General features: G+C 46.0%; 1 protein-coding gene across 16 annotated transcripts in view; it reads left to right on the top strand.

The window, feature by feature from the left end:
* The window catches only part of LOC124040425 (calcium-activated potassium channel subunit alpha-1-like), a 251,371-nt gene that overhangs the window by 30,061 nt on the left and 196,323 nt on the right, over positions 1-24,987 (top strand). For all 16 annotated transcript variants that reach the window (XR_006839718.1, XM_046357601.1, XM_046357604.1 and 13 more), the window contains exon 2: positions 9,878-10,033. Coding sequence is in view for 15 of the 16 variants with exons in the window: in XM_046357601.1 (XP_046213557.1) it covers positions 9,878-10,033 (156 nt within the window). In the remaining variant the exon portion in view is untranslated. The remainder of the gene's footprint in view (positions 1-9,877; positions 10,034-24,987) is intronic.

Here is a 24,987-nt window from a genome sequence, read left to right as displayed (position 1 = left end):
GTATCTGACCCCTGGTTTAGAACAACGTGGAGAGAACCACGGATCCGTATCTGACCCATGGTTTAGAACAACGTGGAGAGAACCATGGATTAGTATCTGACCCATGGTTTAGAACAACGTGGAGAGAACCACGGATCAGTATCTGACCCCTGGTTTAGAACAACGTGGAGAGAACCACGGATCAGTATCTGATCCCTGGTTTAGAACAACGTGGAGAGAACCACGGATCAGTATCTGACCCCTGGTTTAGAACAACGTGGAGAGAACCACGGATCAGTATCTGACCCCTGGTTTAGAACAACGTGGAGAGAACCACGGATCAGTATCTGACCCCTGGTTTAGAACAACGTGGAGAGAACCACGGATCAGTATCTGACCCCTGGTTTAGAACAACGTGGAGAGAACCACGGATCAGTATCTGACCCCTGGTTTAGAACAACATGGAGAGAACCACGGATCAGTATCTGACCCCTGGTTTAGAACAACTTGGAGGGAACCACGGATCAGTATCTGACCCCTGGTTTAGAACAACGCGGAGAGAACCACGGATCAGTATCTGACATCTGAGAGCTCAACTGATCCCTGGTTTAGAACAACGTGGAGAGAACCACGGATCAGTATCTGACATCTGAGAGCTCAACTGAACCCTGGTTTAGAACAACGTGGAGAGAACCACGGATCAGTATCTGACCCCTGGTTTAGAACAACGTGGAGGGAACCACGGATCAGTATCTGACCCCTGATTTAGAACAACGTGGAGAGAACCACGGATCAGTATCTGACATCAGAGAGCTCAATTGACCCCTGGTTTAGAACAACGTGGAGAGAACCACGGATCAGTATCTGACATCTGAGAGCTCAACTGACTCCTGGTTTAGAACAACGTGGAGAGAACCACGGATCAGTGTCTGACCCCTGGTTTAGAACAACGTGGAGAGAACCACGGATCAGTATCTGACCCCTGGTTTAGAACAATGGAGAGTGTCTCAGTATCTGACCCCTGGTTTAGAACAACGTGGAGAGAACCACGGATCAGTATCTCACCTCTGGTTTAGAACAACGTGGAGAGAACCACGGATCAGTATCTGACCCCTGGTTTAGAACAACGTGGAGAGAACCACGGATCAGTATCTGACCCCTGGTTTAGAACAACGTGGAGGGAACCACGGATCAGTATCTGACCCCTGGTTTAGAACAACGTGGAGAGAACCACGGATCAGTATCTGACCCCTGGTTTAGAACAACGTGGAGAGAACCACGGATCAGTATCTGACCCCTGGTTTAGAACAACGTGGAGAGAACCACGGATCAGTATCTGACCCCTGGTTTAGAACAACGTGGAGAGAACCACGGATCATTATCTGACCCCTGGTTTAGAACAACGTGGAGGGAACCACGGATCAGTATCTGACCCCTGGTTTAGAACAACGTGGAGAGAACCACGGATCAGTATCTGACCCCTGGTTTAGAACAACGTGGAGGGAACCACGGATCAGTATCTGACCCCTGATTTAGAACAACGTGGAGAGAACCACGGATCAGTATCTGACCCCTGGTTTAGAACAACGTGGAGAGAACCTTCTGTAGCTCAGTTGGTAGAGCATGGCGCTTGTAACGCCAGGGTAGTGGGTTCGATTCCCGGGACCACCCATACGTAGAATGTATGCACACATGACTGTAAGTCGCTTTAGATAAAAGCGTCTGCTAAATGGCATATATTATTATTATATTAACCACGGATCAGTATCTGACATCTGAGAGCTCAACTGGAGGTTCATTACTGTAAATGTATTTAGTATATAACATTTCATTTTTTTTCCATTATTTTTTTTTATCCTGCTAAATCAATTGTTGTGAATGATGCATCTGCTCTCGTTTATATTGAAGACAGGTTGCAGGTGACTCGATCAAAAGGGCTTCAAGCTTTACAGAGATTATAGTACCACAAACAGTATTTTTTTATATATATATTTGATTTATTTCACCTTTATTTAACCAGGTTGGCCAGTTGAGAACACCTTTATTTTAACCAGGTTGGCCAGTTGAGAACAAGTTCTCATTTACATCTGCGACCTGGCTAAGATAAAGCAAAGCAGTGCGACACAAACAACAACACAAAGTTACACATGGAATAAACAGAAGTACAGTCAATTACAAAATAGTAAAATCTATTTACAGTGTGTGCAAATTAAGTAAGATTAGGCAGGTAAGGCAATAAATAGGCCATAGTGGCAAAATAATTATAATTTAGCAATTAAACACTGGAGTGATAGATGTGCAGAAGGTGAATGTGTAAGTAGAGATACTGGGGTGCAAAGGAGCAAAAAATAAACAACAATATGACAACGACGTAGTTGGATGCGTATTTACAGATGGGCTATGTACAGGTGCAATGATCTGTAAGATGCTCTGACAGCTGGTGCTTAAAGATAGTGAGGGAGAGTCTCCAGCTTCAGTGATTTTTGCAGTTCGTTCCAGTCATTGGCAGCAGAGAACTGGAAGGAAAGGCGGCCAAAGGGGGAGTTGGCTTTGTGGGTGACCAGTGAAATATACCTGCTGGAACGTGTGCTACGGGTGGGTGTTGCTATGGTGACCAGTGAGCTGAGATAAGGTGGGGCTTTACCTAGCAAAGACTTATAGATGACCTGGAGCCAGTAGGTTTGGTGATGAATATGAAGCGAGGGCAGCCAACGAGAGCATACCGGTCGCAGTGGTGGGTAGTATATGGGGCTTTGGTGACAAAACGGATGGCACTGTGATAGACTGCATCCAATTTGCTGAGTAGAGGGATTATAATCAAATAGCCACAGTAGCCAACTTGGCCACTGTTAAAACTGTAACTTAAAGCGGATACAGCCTCAGTGTTCACAGTAAACGCACAATGGAAGTTTCACAGAATTTTTTGGGTAACATTAGTCACACCACAAGGCTTTAACCACCTACAGACTCAGTCACACCACAAGGCTTTAACCACCTACAGAATCAGTCACACCACAAGGCTTTAACCACCTACAGACTCAGTCACACCACAAGGCTTTAACCACCTACAGACTCAGTCACACCCCAAGGCTTTAACCACCTACAGACTCAGTCACACCACAAAGCTTTAACCACCTACAGACTCAGTCACACCACAAGGCTTTAACCACCTACAGACTGTCACACCCCAAGGCTTTACCACCTACAGACTCAGTCACACCACAAGGCTTTAACCACCTACAGACTCAGTCACACCACAAGGCTTTACCACCTACAGACTCAGTCACACCACAAGGCTTTAACCACCTACAGACTCAGTCACACCCCAAGGCTTTACCACCTACAGACTCAGTCACACCACAAGGCTTTAACCACCTACAGACTCAGTCACACCACAAGGCTTTAACCACCTACAGACTCAGTCATACCACACGGCTTTAACCACCTACAGACTCAGTCACACCACACGGCTTTAACCACCTACAGACTCAGTCACACCACAAGGCTTTAACCACCTACATACTCAGTCACACCCCAAGGCTTTACCACCTACAGACTCAGTCACACCCCAAGGCTTTACCACCTACAGACTCAGTCACACTACAAGGCTTTAACCACCTACAGACTCAGTCACACCACAAGGCTTTAACCACCTACAGACTCAGTCACACCCCAAGGCTTTACCACCTACAGACTCAGGCACACCACAAGGCTTTAACCACCTACAGACTCAGTCACACCCCAAGGATTTAACCACCTACAGACTCAGTCACACCCCAAGGCTTTAACCACCTACAGACTCAGTCACACCACAAGGCTTTAACCACCTACAGACTCAGTCACGCCACAAGGCTTTAACCACCTACAGACTCAGTCACGCCACAAGGCTTTAACCACCTACAGACTCAGTCACGCCACAAGGCTTTAACCACCTACAGACTCAGTCACACCCCAAGGCTTTAACCACCTACAGACTCAGTCACACCCCAAGGCTTTACCAACTCGTTGTTCCAGGAACATGACATCACATCCAGTTCCTATTCTAACAGCGTTATCAGGTCTGTTTGTGTGACAATGGCACCATGTTTCCTATAGAGTTCACTACTACAGGCCCTGTTCAAAAGTAGTGCACTACATAAGAGATAGGATGCCATTTGGGATGCAGCCAAGATCTGTGTGCCAGTGGGAGCAGATCCCTGACCAGACCATAGCAGATCCCTGACCAGACCATAGCAGGTCCCTGACCAGACCATAGCAGATCCCTGACCAGACCATAGCAGATCCCTGACCAGACCATAGCAGGTCCCTGACCAGACCATAGCAGATCCCTGACCAGACCATCGCAGATCCCTAACCAGACCATAGCAGATCCCTGACCAGACCATAGCAGGTCCCTGACCAGACCATAGCAGATCCCTGACCAGACCATCGCAGATCCCTGACCAGACCATAGCAGATCCCTGACCAGACCATAGCAGATCCCTGACCAGACCATAGCAGATCACTGACCAGACCATAGCAGATCACTGACCAGACCATAGCAGATCCCTGGCCAGACCATCGCAGATCCCTGACCAGACCATAGCAGATCACTGACCAGACCATAGCAGATCCCTGACCAGACCATAGCAGATCACTGACCAGACCATAGCAGATCACTGACCAGACCATAGCAGATCCCTGGCCAGACCATCGCAGATCCCTGACCAGACCATAGCAGATCACTGACCAGACCATAGCAGATCCCTGACCAGACCATAGCAGATCACTGACCAGACCATAGCAGATCACTGACCAGACCATAGCAGATCCCTGGCCAGACCTTAGCAGATCCCTGGTCATCCTTGGATGCAAACTAGATTTCACATTAGTACACTGACGCTGTCAGATAATTTTGGGGGTAGATTGGACTAAATATGCTGTTTTCTACTTTACTAAAAAAAGTTTGCAAATGATCTAAAAACACAAACAACGACAACAACAACAACCACAACAACCGCAACAACAACCACAACCTCAACAACAACCGCAACAACAACAACAACAACAACCACAACAACAACAACAACAACAACCGCAACAACAACAACTGCAACAACAACCACAACAACAACAACCGCAACAACAACTGCAACAACAACAACAACAACAACCGCAACAACAACTGCAACAACAACAACAACAACAACCGCAACAACAACCGCAACAACAACAACAACAACAACCGCAACAACAACCGCAACAACAACCGCAACAACAACCGCAACAACAACCGCAACAACAACCGCAACAACAACCGCAACAACAACTGCAACAACAACCGCAACAACAACCACAACAACAACTGCAACAACAACTGCAACAACAACTGCAACAACACCCACGACAACAACTGCAACAACACCCACGACAACAACTGCAACAACAACCACAACAACAACAACCACAACAACAACCACAACCACAACAACAACAACCGCAACAACAACTGCAACAACAACCACGACAACAACAATGGCAACAACAACCACAACAACCGCGACAACAACCGCGACAACCGCGACAACAACCGCGACAACAACAACAACAACAACCACAACAACAACAACAACCGCAACAACAACCACAACAACAACCGCAACAACAACAACCGCAACAACAACCACAACAACAACCGCAACAACAACCACAACAACAACTGCAACAACACCCACGACAACAACAATGGCAACAACAACCACAACAACAACCGCGACAACAACCGCGACAACAACTTCGACAACATTCACAACAACAACTGCAACAACAACCACAACAACAACCGCGACAACAACCACGACAACATTCACAACAACAATATCACTGCTTTGAAATGAACTGTAACTTGGTCAACAGTAAACAGTAAACAAACACAGGAGAACAACAGCACATGCAACTGTTTGTGTGTGCGAGTGTTTGTTTGTATGCTCGCGTGTGTGTGCCGTGTCCAATAGGAGTTTGTTTCCCCCTACGATCCAAATGGTATATTTGTGGAACAGCTGCAGTAAAGCCAAGCTGTGTTTACTCATGTTGGGTTTGGCACATTTCTACATATCCTTATCAGTGTCGGTATTATCACTTCAAAATGGTTTCAATTTCCTCATGAAAGACCAGAAAGCCGAAGAATGATCCTATCCTCTCGGATAATATGAATCTTCTTGTTTCAGAAATATCTGTTCAGATATGAGATTAGATATACTTGACTGTCTGTTGTTCACAGACATACAAACAATTTCATGAAGACGACTATCTATTAACTCAGCCACAGAAAAGAAGCAGGCTCTTGAAAAGGAACTGAAAGAGCCTCAACAAGACCAGTAGGAAAGCTCAGTTCACTTGAAAATCACTCGTCATGCTCGTTTAAAAAAAAAGGAGACTGCTGTCAAGAATAATATTTATCTTTGTCGTGTTCAGTCTGTGTGTGTGTGTGTGTGTGTGTGTGTGTATATGTTATGTTAGTAGCCTAGCCCTTCCATTCATACATTCTTTGCGTTGTGTGGTTGCCATGGTGATTCCCCAGCTGTTAATGCTTGCAGCACAGCACATGCTGCTGCCCTGTTTACATGCCAGGAGACACACAACACCCAAGTGCATGTTGGGAGCACGGCATGCTGTAATCCTGGGCATAAACACCGCGACAAAACACACGAGAGGCAACACACTCTGATTCCAATACACGTGGCATTGTTTAAGATGGTGGGAAGACGCACACTCGCACGCACGCACGTGCACACACGCACGCACGCGCGCACGCACGCACGCACACGCACACAAGCACGCACACACGCGCACACGCGCACACGCGCACACGCGCACACGCACACACGCACACACGCACACACGCACGCACACGCACACGCACCTGCACACGCACCTGCACACACACACACACACACACACACACACACACACACACACACACACACACACACACACACACACACACACACACACACACACACACACACACACACACACACACACACACACACACACACACACACACACACACACACACCCAGCCATCATCAACAAAGCAGAGTAGTTTTATTCCCTGTGAGAAAACATGGACACAAGCATTTTGTTGTGTGTTCTTCTCCCTTCAGTGAACATGTTCACATTGGCCTCTCAACCTTCTCAGAACCCAGTGAAATTACATCAAGCGTTTACTCACAGGTCCTGAGCTCTACTCACAGGTCCTGAGCTATACTCACAGGTCCTGAGCCTTACTCACAGGTCCTGAGCTCTACTCACAGGTCCTGAGCTCTACTCACAGGTCCTGAGCTCTACTCACAGGTCCTGAGCTATACTCACAGGTCCTGAGCCTTACTCACAGGTCCTGAGCTATACTCACAGGTCCTGAGCTATACTCACAGGTCCTGAGCTCTACTCACAGGTCCTGAGCTATACTCACAGGTCCTGAGCTCTACTCACAGGTCCTGAGCTCTACTCACAGGTCCTGAACTCTACTCACAGGTCCTGAGCTCTACTCACAGGTCCTGAGCTCTACTCACAGGTCCTGAGCTATACTCACAGGTCCTGAGCCTTACTCACAGGTCCTGAGCCTTACTCACAGGTCCTGAGCTCTACTCACAGGTCCTGAGCTCTACTCACAGGTCCTGAGCTATACTCACAGGTCCTGAGCTATACTCACAGGTCCTGAGCTCTACTCACAGGTCCTGAGCTCTACTCACAGGTCCTGAGCTCTACTCACAGGTCCTGAGCTCTACTCACAGGTCCTGAGCCTTACTCACAGGTCCTGAGCTCTACTCACAGGTCCTGAGCTCTACTCACAGGTCCTGAGCTCTACTCACAGGTCCTGAGCTCTACTCACAGGTCCTGAGCTATACTCACAGGTCCTGAGCCTTACTCACAGGTCCTGAGCTCTACTCACAGGTCCTGAGCTATACTCACAGGTCCTGAGCTCTACTCACAGGTCCTGAGCGTTACTCACAGGTCCTGAGCCTTACTCACAGGTCCTGAGCTCTACTCACAGGTCCTGAGCTCTACTCACAGGTCCTGAGCTATACTCACAGGTCCTGAGCCTTACTCACAGGTCATGAGCTCTACTCACAGGTCCTGAGCTCTACTCACAGGTCCTGAGCTCTACTCACAGGTCCTGAGCTCTACTCACAGGTCCTGAGCTCTACTCACAGGTCCTGAGCTCTACTCACAGGTCCTGAGGTTGCTGTGGGAATAGGGTTGTTTCCCAAATGGCACCCTATTCCCTTTATAGTGCACTACTACTCAAAAGTATATAGGGATTCAACATCTGGTGGAGTGTAGTCACTGGGCGGCAAAGTGCAGTCTAGGGGGATTATGGGTAGAAAGGCGAGAAGCAGCAGGCAGCTAGCTATCTGACCGTGGCGGGGCTGCTGGGCCGCGGGCGTTTCACGAGGGAGTGAAGGCTAACCTCTTCCATCCTGTCTAGATTTCCTGCTCTGTGAATCATGAGTCCCTGGAGACAGCAGACAGCCTAGTCCACTCACTGAGGTAGCAGACAGCCTAGTCTATTCACTGAGGTAGCATACAGCCTAGTCTATTCACTGAGGTAGCAGACAGCCTAGTCTATTCACTGAGGTAGCAGACAGCCTAGTCTATTCACTGAGGTAGCAGACAGCCTAGTCTATTCACTGAGGTAGCAGGAGAAGAGCTCTATGGCTGCTACATGGAGGCACTCCTCACACATACACATGGTCAGGCACATTCATTGACGCACGCACGCACACACACACACACACACACACACACACACACACACACACACACACACACACACACACACACACACACACACACACACACACACACACACACACACACACACACACACACACACACACACACACACACACACACACACACACACACACACACACACACACACACACACACACACACACACAGGTTGGCTTTGTGTTTGTCTTGCTTGTCTCATGCTAACGTGTGAGTTGAAGTACGGAGGGCACAACAGGCTGCTGAGGTCTGGTCCGCGTATCGTGCTATAGATCTGGTGAAGCGTGATAGTGCATTCATTTGAGACATTTTTGCTCTGAAGAATTTATTACATGATTAGTAATAAATAATATTATTACCTCTGTCTCTCTCTATTCCTCTCTCTCCCTCTCTGTCTCTGTATTCCTCTCTCTCCCTCTCTCTCTGTCTCTGTATTCCTCTCTCTCCCTCTCTCTCTGTCTCTGTATTCCTCTCTTTCCCTCTCTCTGTCTCTGTCTCTGTATTCCACTCGTCCTCTCTCTCTGTCTCTGTATTCCACTCGTCCTCTCTCTCTGTCTCTCTGTCTCTTGTATTCCTCTCATCCTCTCTCTCTGTCTCTTGTATTCCTCTCTCTCTCTTTCTCTCTTTCTCTCTCTCTTTCTCTCTTTCTCTCTTTCTCTCTCTCTCTCTCTCTCTGTCTCTTGTATTCCTCTCGTCCTCTTTCTCTCTCTTGTATTCCTCTCGTCCTCTCTCTCTATGTCTCTCTCTCTATGTCTCTCTCTCTATGTCTCTCTCTCTATCTCTCTCTCTCTCTCTCTCTCTCTCTCTCTCTCTCTCTCTCTCTCTCTCTCTCTCTCTCTCTCTCTCTCTCTCTCTCTCTCTCTCTCCTCTCTCTCTCTCTCTGCCTGTCTCTCCCTCTCTCTCTCTCTGCCTCTCTCTCTCTCTCTCTCTCTCTCTCTCTCTCTCTCTCTCTCTCTCTCTCTCTCTCTCTCTCTCTCTCTCTCTCTCTCTCTCTCTCTCTCTCTCTCTCTCTTGTATTCCTCTCGTCCTCTTTCTCTCTCTTGTATTCCTCTCGTCCTCTCTCTCTCCCCCTCTCTCTCTTCCTCGCTCCCTCCCTCCCCCTCCATTTCCCCTTTTCTTCCAGAATGTTCATCGGGTCCATCACCCTATCTCCCATGGGGATGGTGTCAAGCACACCAAGGAGACGGTGGCTGCACTCAGCGAGGTGGGCTGGATGACCTCCGTCAAAGATTGGGCCGGGGTCATGATATCGGCCCAGACACTGACGGGCAGAGTCCTGGTGAGTTGCATGTTGCGTAGTCACCTGTATGGTGTCCATGTTAGGACCTGGTGAGTCTGTGTCTCATATTGTTCTGGGTAGTAGGTGTAGGTGGTGGGAATATAGAGGTGGTAAAAAAAAGTGATATCCCCAGAGACCACTGAAAGGGAAACACCGGCATACAATTCTTCAGAATATTCTCATGCAAAGTGCTGGAATATGTATTTTATTCCGAGGCCAGTTCATTTGCTGCATTAGTTGGTATGAGAAGTTAATGATTGAATTATTTTGGTAGGCTACATAAGCTCACACTCAGATAAAATACTTGATGTATTTATGTCTATATATACGAATGAAAAGGGAACTTGTACACTCATGTTCTGTTCTTATTATAATAAATTATTATTATTATTATAATAAAGAGCCTTTGTCAAGGGCCACCGTTTACAATATGTCTCACACAGTCTGACGTGACGCTTTTACAGTGGTATGTCCCTTGGTTTGGTTTAGAACGACTGTGCAAAAGGTCAGCTAAATGGATATTCTTCGTCCAAATCTTCTCTGTGCCCCATGACCCTAGGGTGGCAGGGTAGCTTAGTGGTTAGAGTGTTGGACTAGCAACCGGAAGGATGCAAGTTCAAACCCCCTGACCTGACAAGGTACAAATCTGTCGTTCTGCCCCTGAACAGGCAGTTAACCCACTGTTCCCAGGCCGTCATTGAAAATAAGAATTTGTTCTTAACTGACTTGCCTGGTTAAATAAAGGTAAAATAACTTAATAAGGAGTTATATGTTTTCCCCCCAAAAAACACTCACTGTCTTCTGGACAGACAGTTTTGGCTGCCACACCGGCACAAATAGCCACATAACCAGATAACCACATAGCCTGCTGTACCCGGACAGATGATTTATTTTACAGAGGAAAAGCGAATGAGAACTTCCTTGAAATACTATGATGAAATACTATGATGAAACACTATGAAGGCAAAGTCCCTCTGTCCAGTGTCTGTGTTCTTTTGCTCATCTTACTATTATATTTTTATTTTATTGGCCAGTCTGAGATATGGCTTTCTCTTTGGAACTCTGCCTAGAAGGCCAGCATCCCGGAATCGCCTCTTCACTGTTGACATTGAGACTGGTACAATTTAATGAAGCTGCCATTTGAGGACTTGTAAGGCTTGTGAGTCTGTTTCTCAAACTAGAAACTCTAATGTACTTGTCCTCTTGCTCAGTTGTGCACCAGGGCCTCCCATTCCTCTTTCAATTCTGGTTTGAACCAAATTGCGCTGTTCTGTGAAGGGAGTAGTACACAGCGTTGTACGAGATCTTCAGTTTCTTGGTAATTTCTTGCATGGAATAGACTGACGAGTTTCAGAAGAAAGTTATTTGTTTCTGGCCATTTTGAGCCTGTAATCGAACCCATAAGTGCTAATTTTCCAGATACTCAACTAGTCTAAAGAAGGCCAGTTTTATTGCTTCTTTAATCAGGACAACAGTTTTCAGCTGTGCTAACATAATTGCAAAAGGGTTTTCTAATGATCAGTTAGCCTTTTAAAATGATAAACTTGGATTAGCTAACACAGCGTGCCATTGGAACACAAGAGTGATGGTTGCTGATAACGGACCTCTGTACACCTATGTAGATATTACATTTAAAAAATCTGCCTTTTCCAGCTACAATAGTCATTTACAACATTAACAATGTCTACACTGTATTTCTGATCAATTTGATGTTATTTTAATGGACCATTTTTTAAAAAGATTTTCTTTAAAAAACAAAGACATTTCTAAGTGTTGTGGACTACCACTTCCGTCATCATGAAGTGCTTTGAGAGACTAGTCAAGGACCATATCACCTCCACCCTACCTGACACCCTAGACCCACTCCAATTTGCTTACCGCCCAAATAGGTCCACAGACGATGCAATCTTAACCACACTGCACACTGCCCTAACCCACCTGGACAAGAGGAATACCTATGTGAGAATGCTGTTCATCGACTACAGCTCGGCATTCAACACCATAGTACCCTCCAAGCTCGTCATCAAGCTCGAGACCCTGGGTCTCGACCCCGCCCTGTGCAACTGGGTACTGGACTTCCTGACGGGCCGCCCCCAGGTGGTGAGCGTTCTGAGTCCTCTCCTGTACTCCCTGTTCACCCACGACTGCGTGGCCACGCACGCCTCCAACTCAATCATCAAGTTTGCGGACGACACAACAGTGGTAGGCTTGATTACCAACAACGACGAGACGGCCTACAGGGAGGAGGTGAGGGCCCTCGGAGTGTGGTGTCAGGAAAATAACCTCACACTCAACGTCAACAAAACTAAGGAGATGATTGTGGACTTCAGGAAACAGCAGAGGGAACACCCCCCTATCCACATCGATGGAACAGTAGTGGAGAGGGTAGCAAGTTTTAAGTTCCTCGGCATACACATCACAGACAAACTGAATTGGTCCACTCACACTGACAGCGTCGTGAAGAAGGCGCAGCAGCGCCTCTTCAACCTCAGGAGGCTGAAGAAATTCGGCTTGTCACCAAAAGCACTCACAAACTTCTACAGATGCACAATCGAGAGCATCCTGGCGGGCTGTATCACCGCCTGGTACGGCAACTGCTCCGCCCTCAACCGTAAGGCTCTCCAGAGGGTAGTGAGGTCTGCACAACGCATCACCGGGGGCAAACTACCTGCCCTCCAGGACACCTACACCACCCGATGTTACAGGAAGGCCATAAAGATCATCAAGGACATCAACCACCCGAACCACTGCCTGTTCACCCCGCTATCATCCAGAAGGCGAGGTCAGTACAGGTGCATCAAAGCTGGGACCGAGAGACTTAAAAACAGCTTCTATCTCAAGGCCATCAGACTGTTAAACAGCCACCACTAACATTGAGTGGCTGCTACCAACACACTGTCTTTGACACTGACCCAACTCCAGCCATTTTAATAATGGGAATTGATGGGAAATGATGTAAATATATCACTAGCCACTTTAAACAATGCTACCTTATATAATGTTACTTACCCTACATTATTCATCTCATATGCATATGTATATACTGTACTCTACATCATCGACTGCATCCTTATGTAACACATGTATCACTAGCCACTTTAACTATGCCACTTTGTTTACTGTCTACACACTCATCTCATATGTATATACTGTACTCGATACCATCTACTGTATGCTGCTCTGTACCATCACTCATTCATATATCCTTATGTACATATTCCTTATCCCCTTACACTGTGTATAAGACAGTAGTTTTGGAATTGTTAGTTAGATTACTTGTTGGTTATCACTGCATTGTCGGAACTAGAAGCACAAGCATTTCGCTACACTCGCATTAACATCTGCTAACCATGTGTATGTGACAAATACAATTTGATTTGAAGTGACCCAAAACTTTTGAACTGTAGTGTATATATATATATATATATATATATATATATATATATATATATATATATATATATATATATATATTTATTTTATATATTTTTTATTTATTTATCAGCTAAATGAATGCAGTGGAAACCCTGTTTCACAGACCATAATGTAGCAAGGAGTACAATTGAGGCCAAAGGTTTTGAGAATAACACAAATATTAATTTCCATAAAGTTTGCTGCTTCAGTGTCTTTTGTCAGATGTTACTATGTGTGAGGAGGGGTTGGGGTCAGAGCATGTGGAAACCTGATGAGTGGGTGTGGCTCTCCACTTCCTTTATGTAGAGGAGGGGTTGGGGTCAGAGCATGTGGAATCCTGATGAGTGGGTGTGGCTCTCCACTTCCTTTATGTAGAGGAGGGGTTGGGGTCAGAGCATGTGGAATCCTGATGAGTGGGTGTGGCTCTCCACTTCCTTTATGTAGAGGAGGGGTTGGGGTCAGAGTTCAGGGATTTCTTCCATTGTCGGAGAGGCGGACCAAAGCGCAGCGTGGTTGTTTTGATTCATGTTTTAATAAATCACTTCAAACTAACAAAAACAAGAAACGTGAAAACCCAAAACAGCCCTATCTGGTGCAAAGACATAGACAGGAACAATCACCCACTAACACACAGTGAAACCCAGGCTACCTAAGTATGATTCTCAATCAGAGACAACTAATGACAGCTGCCTCTGATTGAGAACCATACTAGGCCAAAACATAGAAATACCCCAAAACATAGAAAAACAAACATAGACTGCCCACCCAACTCACGCCCTGACCATACTAAATAATGACAAAACAAAGGAAATAAAGGTCAGAACGTGACACTATGGAATACTCAAGTATAATTACTAGCATTTCATAAGTGTCAAAGGCTTTTATTGATAATTACATGAAGTTGATGCAAAGAGTCAATATTTGCAGAATTTGTCAGAATTTGTGGGTTTTTGTTTGTCCACCCGCCTCTTGAGAATTGACCACAAGTTCTCAGTGGGATTAAGGTCTGGGGAGTTTCCTGGCCATGGACCCAAAATATTGATGTTTTGTTCCCCGAGCCACTTAGTTAACACTTTTGCCTTATGGCAAGGTGCTCCATCATGCTGGAAAAGGCATTGTTCATCACCAAACTGTTCCTGGATGGTTGGGAAAAGTTCCTCTCGGAGGATGTGTTGGTACCATTCTTTATTCATGGCTGTGTTCTTTAGGCAACATTGTGAGTGAGCCCACTCCCTTGGCTGAGAAGCGGACTCATCAGAGAAAATGACTTTACCCCAGTCCTCAGCAGTCCAATCCCTGTACCTTTTGCAGAATATCAGTCTGTCCCTGTTGTTTTTCCTGGAGAGAAGTGGCTCTTTGCTGCCCTTCTTAACACCAGGCCATCCTCCAAAAGTCTTCTCCTCACTGTGCGTGCAGATGGACTCACACCTGCCTGCTGCCATTCCTGAGCAAGCTCTGTACTGGTGCTGCCCCGATCCCGCAGCTGAATCAACTTTAAGAGACGGTCTTGGCGCTTGCTGGACTTTCTTGGGCTGAAACCTTCTTCACAATAATTGAACCGCTCTCCTTGAAGTTCTTGATGATCCGATAAATGGTTGATTTAGGTGCAATCTTACTGGCAGCAATATCCTTGCCTGTGAAGCCCTTTTTGTCCAAAGCAATGATGACGGCACATGTTTCCTTGCAGGTAACCATGGCTGACAGAGGAAGAACAATGATTCCATGCACCACCCTCCCATTGAAGCTTCCAGTCTGTTATTAAAATTCAATCAGCATGACAGAGTGATCTCCAGCCTTGTCCTCGTCAACACTCACACCTGTGTTAACGAGAGAACCACTGACATGACGTCAGCTGGTCCTTTTGTGGCAGGGCTGAAATGCAGTGGAAATGTTTTTGGGTGATTCAGTTAATTTGCATGGCAAAGACGGACTTTGCAATTAATTGCAATTCATCTGATCATTCTTCATAACAATCTGGAGTATATGCAAATTGCCATCATACTAACTGATGCAGCAGACTTTGTGAAAATTAACTTTTGGCCACAACTATAGTCTCACACTGTCCATCAGTCACAACAAAGGCAGGGTGACTTTTCACAAAGTGGATTTGAGATAAGAGAGTATTAGGCCTATCTCCCCATCCCATCCCTTAATACCCTTATCATAAAAGAGAGAGAGAGAGAGAGAGAGAGAGAGAGAGAGAGAGAGAGAGAGAGAGAGAGAGAGAGAGAGAGAGAGAGAGAGAGAGAGAGAGAGAGAGAGAGAGAGAGAGAGAGAGAGAGAGAGACAGAGAGAGAGAGAGAGAGAGAGAGAGAGGGAGGTAAGGACCTCAACATGACAGCAGGACATATGCCCAGGCAGTGAGCAGAGCACCAGGCCCAACCCCCACTATTACACCCGGCCAATCCCCATCCTGTAACAGGCCCAACCCCCACTATTACACCCGACCAAGCACCATCCTGAGACCTAAGAGGTATGTATCAGATGCTCAACATCCTTACAAACACAAAAACAACGCTAGACACTATGGAACACAAAGCTTTTACTATCTCATCCTGGAATATACAAGGTCTGGGGTCATCTGCCTTTGCCCTAAAGAGCAGGAACCCAGACTTCATCAAAGACATTGGAAATACAGACATTGTCATACAATAAACATGGTATAAAGGAGACAGACCTACTGGTTAACCTCTAGGTTACAGAGAGCTGGTAGTCCCATCCACCACACTACCAGGTGGGTGGTATAGAGGAGACAGACCCACTGGTTAACCTCTAGGTTACAGAGAGCTGGTAGTCCCATCCACCACACTAACAGTTGGGTGGTATAGAGGAGACAGACCTACTGGTTGTCCTCTAGGTTACAGAGAGCTGGTAGTCCCATCCACCACACTAACAGGTGGGTGGTATAGAGGAGACAGACCTACTGGTTAACCTCTAGGTTACAGAGAGCTGGTAGTCCCATCCACCACACTAACAGGTGGGTGGTATAAAGGAGACAGACCCACTGGTTAACCTCTAGGTTACAGAGAGCTGGTAGTCCCATCCACCACACTACCGGGTGGGTGGTATAAAGGAGACAGACCTACTGGTTAACCTCTAGGTTACAGAGAGCTGGTAGTCCCATCCACCACACTACCAGGTGGGTGGTATAGAGGAGACAGACCTACTGGTTAACCTCTAGGTTACAGAGAGCTGGTAGTCCCATCCACCATACTACCAGGTGGGTGGTATAGAGGAGACAGACCTACTGGTTAACCTCTAGGTTACAGAGAGCTGGTAGTCCCATCCACCACACTAACAGGTGGGTGGTATAGAGGAGACAGACCTACTGGTTAACCTCTAGGTTACAGAGAGCTGGTAGTCCCATCCACCACACTACCAGGTGGGTGGTATAGAGGAGACAGACCTACTGGTTAACCTCTAGGTTACAGAGAGCTGGTAGTCCCATCCACCACACTAACAGGTGGGTGGTATGGAGGAGACAGACCTACTGGTTAACCTCTAGGTTACAGAGAGCTGGTAGTCCCATCCACCACACTAACAGGTGGGTGGTATAGAGGAGACGGACCTACTGGTTAACCTCTAGGTTACAGAGAGCTGGTAGTCCCATCCACCACACTAACAGGTGGGTGGTATAGAGGAGACGGACCTACTGGTTAACCTCTAGGTTACAGAGAGCTGGTAGTCCCATCCACCACACTAACAGGTGGGTGGTATAGAGGAGACAGACCTACTGGTTAACCTCTAGGTTACAGAGAGCTGGTAGTCCCATCCACCACACTAACAGGTGGGTGGTATAGAGGAGACAGACCTACTGGTTGCCCTCTAGATTACAGAGAGCTGGTAGTCCCATCCACCGCACTACCAGGTGGGTGGTATAGAGGAGACGGACCCACTGGTTGTCCTCTAGGTTACAGAGAGCTGGTAGTCCCATCCACCACACTACCAGGTGGGTGGTATAGAGGAGACAGACCTACTGGTTGCCCTCTAGATACAGAGAGCTGGTAGTCCCATCCACCACACTAACAGGTGGGTGGTATAGAGGAGACGGACCCACTGGTTGTCCTCTAGGTTACAGAGAGCTGGTAGTCCCATCCACCACACTACCAGGTGGGTGGTATAGAGGATACGGACCCACTGGTTGCCCTCTAGGTTACAGAGAGCTGGTAGTCCCATCCACCAAACTACCAGGTGTGAAACAGAGAAGATACTCAGGGGGCATGCTAATTTGGTATAGAGCAGGCCTAACCCACTATTAAATTAGTCAAAACAGGAACATTTTACATCTAGCTAGAAATTAATAAGGAAATGATCTCAACAGAGAAAAATGTCCTCATGTGTGCTACATATATCCCCCAAATATAATTCCCATACTTTAACGAAGACAGCTTCTCCATCCTAGAGGGGGAGATCAAAAATTTCCAAGCCCAGGGACATGTTCTAGACTGTGGCAACTTAAAAGCCAGAACTGGACAAGAACCTGACATCCTCAGCACACATGGGGACAAACACCTACCTGGAGGTAACAGTATTCACTCCACGATATGCCCCCCTAGACACAACTACGACAACATAACCAACAAAAATGGGTCACAACTCCTGCAGCTCTGTCGGACGCTGGGTATGTACATAGTCAATGGTAGGCTTCGAGGGGAGTCCTGCAGTAGGTACACCTATAACTCATCTCTTGGCAGTAGTACTGTAGACTACTTTATCACTGACCTCAACCCAGAGTCTCTCAGAGCGTTCACAGTCAGCCCACTGACACCCCTATCAGACCACAGCAAAATCACAGTCTATTTGAACAGAGCAATATTCAATCATGAGGCATCAAAGCCAAAGGAACTGAATAATATTAAGAAATGCTACAGATGGAAGGAAAGTAGTGTGGAAACCCCAACAAAATCTACCAACAACAAATTCAATCCCTTCTAGACAATTTCCTGGACAAAATGTTTCACTGTAAATAGTGAAGGTTTAAATATAGCAGTAGAAAAACTTAACAGTATATTTGACCTCTCCGCCTCAAGCAGAAAACCTAAGAAAATGATCAAGAATGACAAATGGTTTGATGAAGAATGCAAAAAACCTAAGAAAGAAATTGAGAAACCTGTCCAACCAAAAATATAGAGATCCAGAAAATGCCTTCACTATGGTGAATCACTAAAACAATACAGAAATACACTACAGAAAAAGAAGGAACAGCACGTCAGAAATCAGCTCAATGTTATTGAAGAATCCATAGACTCTAACCACTTCTGGGAAAATTGGAAAACTCTAAACAAACAACAACACGAAGAGTTATCTATCCAAAACAGAGATGTATGGATAAACCACTTCTCTAATACTCGTGGCTCTATAACAAAGAACAAACAGCAAAAACATATATATGATCATATACAAATCTTAGAATCAACTATGAAAGATGACCAGAACCCACTGGATTCTCCAATTACATTGAATAAAATACAGGACAAAATACAAACCCTCCAACCCTAATAGGCCTGTGGGGTTGATGGTATCCTAAATGAAATTATAAAATATACAGACCACAAATTCCAATTAGCTATAATTAAACTCTTTAACATCATCCCCAGCTCTGGCATAATCCCCAATATTTGGAACCAAGGATTGATCACCCCAATCCACAAAAGTGGAGACAAATTTGACCCCAATAACTACTGTGGGATATGGGTCAACAGCAACCTTGACAAAATCCTCTGCATTATCATTAACAGCAGACTTGTACATTTCCTCAGTGAAAACAATGTACTGAGCAAATGTCAAATTGGCCTTTAACCAAATTACTTTACGACAGACCACGTATTCACCCTGCACACCCTAATTGACAAACAAATCAAAACAAAGGCAAAGTCTTCTCATGCTTTGTTGATTTCAAAAAAGTTTTCGACTCAATTTGGCATGAGGGCCTGCTATACGAATTGGTGTTGGGGGAAAACATACAACATTATAAAATCCATGTACACAAGCAACAAGTGTGCTGGTAAAATTAGCAAAAAAATTAATTGGGTTGGGGGGTGAGACAGGGATGCTGATTAAGCCCCACCCTCTTCAACATATATATGAATATGAAGTCAAATGTTTACTGTTTGCTGATGATCTGGTGCTTCTGTCACTGACCAATGAGGGCCTACAGCAGCACCTAAATCTTCTGCACAGAATCTGTCAGACCTGGGCCCTGACAGGTTCCAGATGCCAGGACCACGAATACAAATTCCATGTAGACATCATTGCCCTAGATCACACAAAAAAACTATACATACCTCGGCCTAAACATCAGCGCCACATGTACCTTACTCAAAGATGTGAACGATCTGAGAGACAAGCCAAGAAGGGCCTTCAATGCCATCAAAAGGAAAATACATTCCTATTAGGTTCTGGCAAAAACTACTTGGATCAGTTATAGAACACATTGCCCTTTATGGTTGTGAGGTCTGGGTTCCACTCACCAAGCAAGAATTCACAAAATGGGACAAACACCAAATTGAGACTCTGCCTGCAGAATTCAGAAAAATATCCTCAGTGTGAAACATAAAACCCCAAATATTGCATGCAGAGCAGAATTAGGCCGATACCCACTAATGATCAAAATCCAGAAAAGAGCCTTGGAGGGACATTGGAAAGAATTTACAAAAAAGCAGAGAAAACTAGAATGCTATTTGGCCCTAAAGTTCCAGAGTACCTGACCACTGTGACAGACCCAAACTTAAGGAAAGCTTTGACTATGTACAGACTCAGTGAGCATAGCCTTGCTATTGAGAAAGGCCGCGGTAGGCAGAGCTCAAAATCAGAGAGAGAGAGAGAGAGAGAGAGAGAGAGAGAGAGAGAGAGAGAGAGAGAGAGAGAGAGAGAGAGAGAGAGAGAGAGAGAGAGAGAGAGAGAGAGAGAGAGAGAGAGAGAGAGAGAGAGAGAGAGCTGTTTATCCATTTACATTCGAGGAGAGCATTAAGACCCTACCCCACCATAGTTTAGTTTAGCCATATCCATTTAGTCAGCCAGCCGACCTGGGTTCAAACTATATCTGAAATAGTTCAATACTTAGTGTGTTTTCTATCTTTAGCCCACCTGCAGTGCCAGATGGGATTGTTTTGTAACTACTCGATTGGTCCATCATGCCAAGCTATCTTAATTGAGCGCAGATAAAGTGTGTTAACCTAGATCTGTTACGCCGGCCCGGTCGAAGTGGTCAGCGTTCGATGGCGACATCCCATGTATTCTACCGTTGAGAAAGTATGTGTGTCTCATGGTGAACACATGCTGTTTCCCCCTCCACTATGTCCTCCGTTACCCCCCCTCCACTCTGTCCTCCGTTATCCCCCTCCACTCTGTCCTCCGTTACCCCCCTCCACTCTGTCCTCCGTTATCCCCCTCCACTCTGTCCTCCGTTACCCCCCCTCCACTCTGTCCTCCGTTACCCCCCTCCACTCTGTCCTCCGTTACCCCCCCTCCACTCTGTCCTCCGTTACCCCCCTCCACTCTGTCCTCCGTTACCCCCTCCACTCTGTCCTCCGTTACCCCCTCCACTCTGTGCTCCGTTACCCCCCCCCTCCACTCTGTCCTCCGTTACCCCCCTCCACTCTGTCCTCCGTTACCCCCCTCTACTCTGTCCTTCGTTACCCCCTCCACTCTGTCCTCCGATACCCCCTCCACTCTGTCCTCCGTTACCCCCCTCCACTCTGTCCTCCGTTACCCCCTCCACTCTGTCCTCTGTTACCCCCCTCCACTCTGTCCTCCGTTACCCCCTCCACTCTGTCCTCCGTTACCCCCCTCCACTCTGTCCTCCGTTACCCCCCTCCACTCTGTCCTCCGTTACCCCCTCCACTCTGTCCTCCGTTACCCCCCTCCACTCTGTCCTCCGTTACCCCCTCCACTCTGTCCTCCGTTACCCCCTCCACTCTGTCCTCCGTTACCCCCCTCCACTCTGTCCTCCGTTACCCCCTCCACTCTGTCCTCCGTTATCCCCCCTCCACTCTGTCCTCCGTTACCCCCCTCCACTCTGTCCTCCGTTACCCTCATTATATTGTAGGATTAAGAGAAGAGACTTAACCAACGTCAGATTAGAGAGGCCGCTCCTCATTTTCACTTTAACCGCGTCCCATTGACACGGTTCACGTCCCAAACAGAACCCCTTTAAAGTTCACGACTTTTGACCAGGGCCCATAGGGAAACCCATAGGCCTCTGGTCAAAGTAGGGCACTATATTTAGGAAATAGGGTGCTATTTGGAAGGCATGCTGTGTATCCTGCCAATCTAGGGGACCATAGTCAAGGATAGTTCTCTCTACTCAGCCCTCTCCTCTAGAAGGTTCTAATATCAGCTTGACATCAGACTGGTTGTGGTTGAGGACAGTTCTCTCTACTCAGCCCTCTCCTCTAGAAGGTTCTAATATCAGCTTGACATCAGACTGGTTGTGGTTGAGGACAGTTCTCTCTACTCAGCCCTCTCCTCTAGAAGGTTCTAATATCAGCTTGACATCAGACTGGTTGTGGTTGACAGTGCATCTGTTCCTTAAAAGGAATGATGCCGTCATTGATGATTAATCTATAAGTGCTTAGCAAAGCTCGTTTATGGACCAGGGATAACGGGGGGATGATGGAGGGATGACTGGGGATGAGGGAGTAATAAAATGGCATTATCCAGCCCCCCCCCGAGTCCCAAATGTACTCCAACAGTACTGCCCTGCATGGTTGGATGGAGGGAGGCTGGGACATGTGTAATTTGAATTATTATTGTACATGTGAATTATTATTGTTGTGAAATATTATTGTACATGTGTAATTATTATTGATGTGAATTATTATTGTACATGTGTAATTATTATTGTACATGTGTAATTATTATTGTACATGTGAATTATTATTGTACATGTGTAATTATTATTGTACATGTGTAATTATTATTGATGTGAATTATTATTGTACATGTGTAATTATTATTGATGTGAATTATTATTGTACATGTGTAATTATTATTGTACATGTGTAATTATTATTGATGTGAATTATTATTGTACATGTGAATTATTATTGTACATGTGTAATTATTATTGTACATGTGTAATTATTATTGTACATGTGAATTATTATTGTACATGTGTAATTATTATTGTACATGTGTAATTATTATTGTACATGTGAATTATTATTGATGTGAATTATTATTGTACATGTGTAATTATTATTGTACATGTGAATTATTATTGTACATGTGTAATTATTATTGTACATGTAATTATTATTGTACATGTGAATTATTATTGTACATGTGTAATTATTATTGTACATGTGAATTATTATTGATGTGAATTATTATTGTACATGTGTAATTATTATTGTACATGTGAATTATTATTGTACATGTGTAATTATTATTGATGTGAAATATTATTGTACATGTGTAATTATTATTGATGTGAATTATTATTGATGTGAAATATTATTGTACATGTGTAATTATTATTGTACATGTGAATTATTATTGTACATGTGTAATTATTATTGATGTGAAATATTATTGTACATGTGTAATTATTATTGTACATGTGAATTATTATTGTACATGTCTAATTATTATTGTACATGTGTAATTATTATTGTACATGTGAATTATTATTGATGTGAATTATTATTGTACATGTGAATTATTATTGATGTGAATTATTATTGTACATGTGTAATTTGAATTATTATTTTTAGAGTGTTTTAGAAAGTTTCTTGTTCAGGAAAAGTACAGAATGGATTTTTCCCAAATGCCACCCTGTCCTCTTGTCCATCCTGTCCTCTTGTCCATCCTGTCCTCTAGTCCACCCTGTCCTCTTGTCCATCCTGTCCTCTAGTCCACCCTGTCCTCTTGTCCATCCTGTCCTCTAGTCCACCCTGTCCTCTTGTCCATCCTGTCCTCTTGTCCATCCTGTCCTCTTGTCCATCCTGTCCTCTTGTCCGTCCTGTCCTCTAGTCCACCCTGTCCTCTTGTCCATCCTGTCCTCTTGTCCGTCCTGTCCTCTTGTCCGTCCTGTCCTCTTGTCCGTCCTGTCCTCTAGTCCACCCTGTCCTCTTGTCCATCCTGTCCTCTTGTCCACCCTGTCCTCTTGTCCATCCTGTCCTCTTGTCCACCCTGTCCTCTTGTCCATCCTGTCCTCTTGTCCGTCCTGTCCTCTTGTCCGTCCTGTCCTCTAGTCCACCCTGTCCTCTTGTCCATCCTGTCCTCTTGTCCATCCTGTCCTCTTGTCCATCCTGTCCTCTTGTCCATCCTGTCCTCTTGTCCGTCCTGTCCTCTTGTCCATCCTGTCCTCTTGTCCGTCCTGTCCTCTAGTCCACCCTGTCCTCTTGTCCGTCCTGTCCTCTAGTCCACCCTGTCCTCTAGTGTACCATGTCCTCTAGTGTGACCTGTACTCTAGTCCGTCCTGTCCTCTAGTCTGTCCTGTCCTCTAGTCCACCCTGTCCTCTAGTCCACCCTGTCCTATAGTCTGTCCTTTTCCTCTAGTCCATCCTGTCCTATAGTCAATCCTGTCCTATAGTCTGTCCTGTCCTCTAGTGCGTCCTTTCCTCTAGTGCGTCCTGTCCTCTAGTAAGTCCTGTCCTCTAGTCTGTCCTGTCTTCTAGTCCGTCCTGTCCTCTAGTCCACCCTGTCCTATAGTCTACCCTGTCCTATAGTCTGTCCTGTCCTCTAGTCCATCCTGTCCTCTAGTCTACCCTGTCCTATAGTCTGTCCTGTCCTATAGTCTGTCCTGTCCTCTAGTGCGTCCTGTCCTCTAGTCCATCCTGTGCTCTAGTCTGTCCTGTCCTCTAGTCCGCCCTGTCCTCTAGTCCACCGTGTCCTCTAGTAAGTCCTGTCCTCTATTAAGTCCTGTCCCCTAGTCCACCCTGTCCTCTAGTCTGTCCTGTCCTCTAGTCCATCCTGTCCTCTAGTCCATCCTGTCCTCTAGTCTACCCTGTCCTATAGTCTGTCCTGTCCTATAGTCTGTCCTGTCCTCTAGTGCGTCCTGTCCTCTAGTCCATCCTGTGCTCTAGTCCGTCCTGTCCTCTAGTCCGCCCTGTCCTCTAGTCCACCCTGTCCTCTAGTAAGTCCTGTCCTCTATTAAGTCCTGTCCTCTAGTCCAGCCTGTCCTCTAGTCTACCCTGTCCTATAGTCTGTCCTGTCCTCTAGTCCGCCCTGTCCTCTAGTCCGGCCTGTCCTCTAGTCCACCCTGTCCTCTAGTCCACCCTGTCCTATAGTCTGTCCTGTCCTCTAGTCCACCCTATCCTCTAGTCCACCCTGTCCTATAGTCTGTCCTGTCCTCTAGTGCATCCTGTCCTATAGTCTGTCCTGTCCTCTAGTCCACCCTGTCCCCTAGTGCATCCTGTCCTCTAGTCAACCCTGTCCTCTAGTCCACCCTGTCCTCTAGTAAGTCCTGTCCTCTAGTCCGTCCTGTCCTCTTGTCCACCCTGTCCTCTAGTCTGTCCTGTCCTCTAAGTCTTGTCGTCTAGGAAGTCCTGTCCTCTAGTCCACCCTGTCCTCTAGTCCACCCTGTCCTATAGTCT

Source organism: Oncorhynchus gorbuscha, linkage group LG07, assembly GCF_021184085.1.
Source record: "Oncorhynchus gorbuscha isolate QuinsamMale2020 ecotype Even-year linkage group LG07, OgorEven_v1.0, whole genome shotgun sequence".
Classification (NCBI taxonomy): domain Eukaryota; kingdom Metazoa; phylum Chordata; class Actinopteri; order Salmoniformes; family Salmonidae; genus Oncorhynchus; species Oncorhynchus gorbuscha.
This window is presented reverse-complemented; position numbering and strand designations above follow the sequence as displayed.